The 2,719-nt window shown below is 48.8% G+C and overlaps 1 protein-coding gene across 1 annotated transcript; it reads left to right on the top strand.

The window, feature by feature from the left end:
* Positions 1–1,000: 1,000 nt before the first annotated feature.
* On the top strand, positions 1,001–1,948 carry BBA_10160 (gp24-like protein; the record flags this gene model as incomplete). Its single annotated transcript, XM_008605257.1, has 1 exon — positions 1,001–1,948. The coding sequence occupies one exon, from the start codon at positions 1,001–1,003 to the stop codon at positions 1,946–1,948; it is 948 nt and encodes a 315-aa protein (XP_008603479.1).
* Positions 1,949–2,719: the final 771 nt, after the last annotated feature.

The following is a 2,719-nucleotide window of genomic DNA, read 5'->3' as shown; positions in this document are numbered from 1 at the left end:
ATCCGACCTATTTTCTTTACCTCATCAAAGACTGTCTCCGTGTGAAGACGTCGAGCGGAACTGCTGCGCCAAATTCGATCGGAGTTCCGGCAAAAAGTTTAATTTAAAAACGAGTGGACCACTGGGCATGGCAGTAATACACGTCTTTGTACTGGACACCGTATATCCAGATGTGTGATGAACTAAGACGATAGCTGCAGCCCACTCATGTTTTTCCGTGTGTTTGAGCCATCCACCCAGCGAGAAGGCCTCATACTGGAGCCCAACAAAGAAAAATCCAGAAAAAGCTCGCCGGACTAAGTCGAAGCTGCCAAGTCTCTCGCGCATTGCCCAGCTTTCATTACTCGGGCCCGCAGCGGGCTCAGAAAACGTGATGTGCAGGGCGAGCAATCTTACTCGGTCCCTGCACCAATGCTAATCATGCTGAAGGATCCGCGAAGATTATGCGCAATGTCAACGTGTTTCCGTGAATAATGACCTGATGCGGCGGTAGCGGTGCACAGCCGGGACGACGTATAAGGCGAAGCTAGGAAAAGTTCTCCAATTTCTCGCCAACATTGGCCCAGCACGGGTAAGCAACCCACCATCTTCTATCATTATCGTCGCTACAGCCACTTATTAATACTTAGGGTATTAATACCGAACTCAATTTAATTTAATTCTTCTGAAGTGGTTCTATCGAATATATTGCTCCTGAATGGCTACAAATGTATGCTTTGTTTACATTAAGGGACTAAACTCATGCACATAAATCAGCTGAATGAGAGCAACTACACGCATGAATTAGCTAGGCGTTAAAGATAGAACAATACATACATAAGTGACTTGAGCTGGCTACTACCGCGCTTCTTGCTATAAAAAGGTAGCAACTTGCTCTTGTCTCGTTACCTATTGTGATGTTTAGTCAACCTCACAATACAAAGCTTCTTACCCAGCCTCTAAGCTCAGTTCTACACCAGCTATGAGATTGATCACTCTATTTTCTTTGCTGAAGGCCACTATGGCCGTGCAAAACATTCATCTCGGCTGGGCAGCTAAAAACGTCCCAGACAGCGGCCTTGAAGATATCACGTTTCCTATGGCCATGCCGAATGCGCCACACGAAGAGGGCTATTATTTCGAGCAAGCTATTGCATTCGAAAATACCCCGAAAGGAATGGATCCAAATTTAGTTATCTATACTGGTTTACAGCCTAGACCAGATAGGAACGGGAAAAGTATCGTTCATGCCGCTTTCTCCAGCTTCTTTCCCGGCACTACTACTTCTGACAGCAACTGCTACGACACTGCTGACGGCGGACCCGGTGTTTCCTGCGCAATTGATGTGCAATCAAGTTACGATGACACATTTCATTTACATATTAAAGTCGCCAATCAAACATCCTACGTTGGTACGCTTATCAACCATAGTTCTGGTCAACGTTGGCCTATGGGGTCCTTTGATCTACCAACTGGTGTTAGCGGCATGAAGGGGGGGAATTGGGTAGGGTTTATGGAGTACTATCTGACTACGATAGACGACTGTTCGAAATACCCTGACACAGCAGCAATTTTCGGCAGTCCATTTACTTCAACGACCGGGGTAAATATGAGCTTGACTGATCCGTTCAAGGACCAGGCGTGCGATGACACAATGCCCTGGCATGTCACTGAAGTCGCTCAAGGGACATTGGAAATCACTATCGGCAAGAATACTACCACAAGCAAAAGGCCTATATCTACCACAGCTACCAAAGCGGGCACATCCAGCACAGTTGTCTGTGGCTCCCACTCTCCGAAGGATGAACCGACACCGCACCCGGGCTGGGATGGACCCGCACCGAACCCGGGCTGGGATGGACCCGCACCGAACCCGGGATGGGATGGACCAGCACCGAACCCGGGATGGGATGGACCCGCACCGAACCAGGGCTGGGATGGACCAGCCAGTTCTGATGAGCCCAATTAGTTATTTGTCCGAGCCACGGCATCGATCAACAATCAGGTGCCACAGGTTACACCCGAGGCGGCGCTGGACCCAGTCCGATTGGTATAAGTTGTATGGAGTTCGCTTAAATAGAGTTTAAGCTCGGCCGATAGTGAAGTAACAAAGTGCTTCCTTATTAGCATAGTACTTTGATCAAGTGATTTATGTACAAATTGACAAGGCTCGAAACCATCACACCCACCCACATTTGGACCAAGTCGCGTGTATATGCTATATATCAGACCTTAACTTAGTAGATGTCCATAATTTCTTAAATTAAGTGGAGTAGATACACACATGTATCATATACATTTGATTTGATTTGATGATTTACGTCCGTTTGCGCCCTAGTGTAGGCTTTAAGACGTGCTATCGAGCCTTCTATGGATAAATGTGCAGTCGTACCCGCTAAGTGGGCCGCCAACAGAGCGCGTTTCGCGCCCATGTTCCACTAGTTGCCCCCGGAATACTCTTCCTGCCATCATCCTCCAGCTGTAGCAGTGTCGCGCCAAATGGCATTTATCTGTCTGAATCGATACCCGTCAGCGGGATCACGATGATGCTGGCGTGATGCACTCGCGGGTGCAACCGCGGGCGCGTCGCGCCAACAACCGTTGTCTCCTGATCTTTGTACGGGGACCAGCGGGAGCCCTGCTGTCAGTGGCGTATATCGCCGAAAACCAGTGTGGCTAACAGACAGACCGTCTGACAGACCGTCTGAAGGTGGTCTGGCAGACCGCAGTCAGACCGAGT

Source organism: Beauveria bassiana, assembly GCF_000280675.1.
Source record: "Beauveria bassiana ARSEF 2860 unplaced genomic scaffold BBA_S00094, whole genome shotgun sequence".
In the NCBI taxonomy this organism is placed as follows: domain Eukaryota; kingdom Fungi; phylum Ascomycota; class Sordariomycetes; order Hypocreales; family Cordycipitaceae; genus Beauveria; species Beauveria bassiana.
The sequence above is the reverse complement of the archived record's forward strand: the minus strand, read 5'-3'. Positions and strand labels throughout refer to the sequence as shown.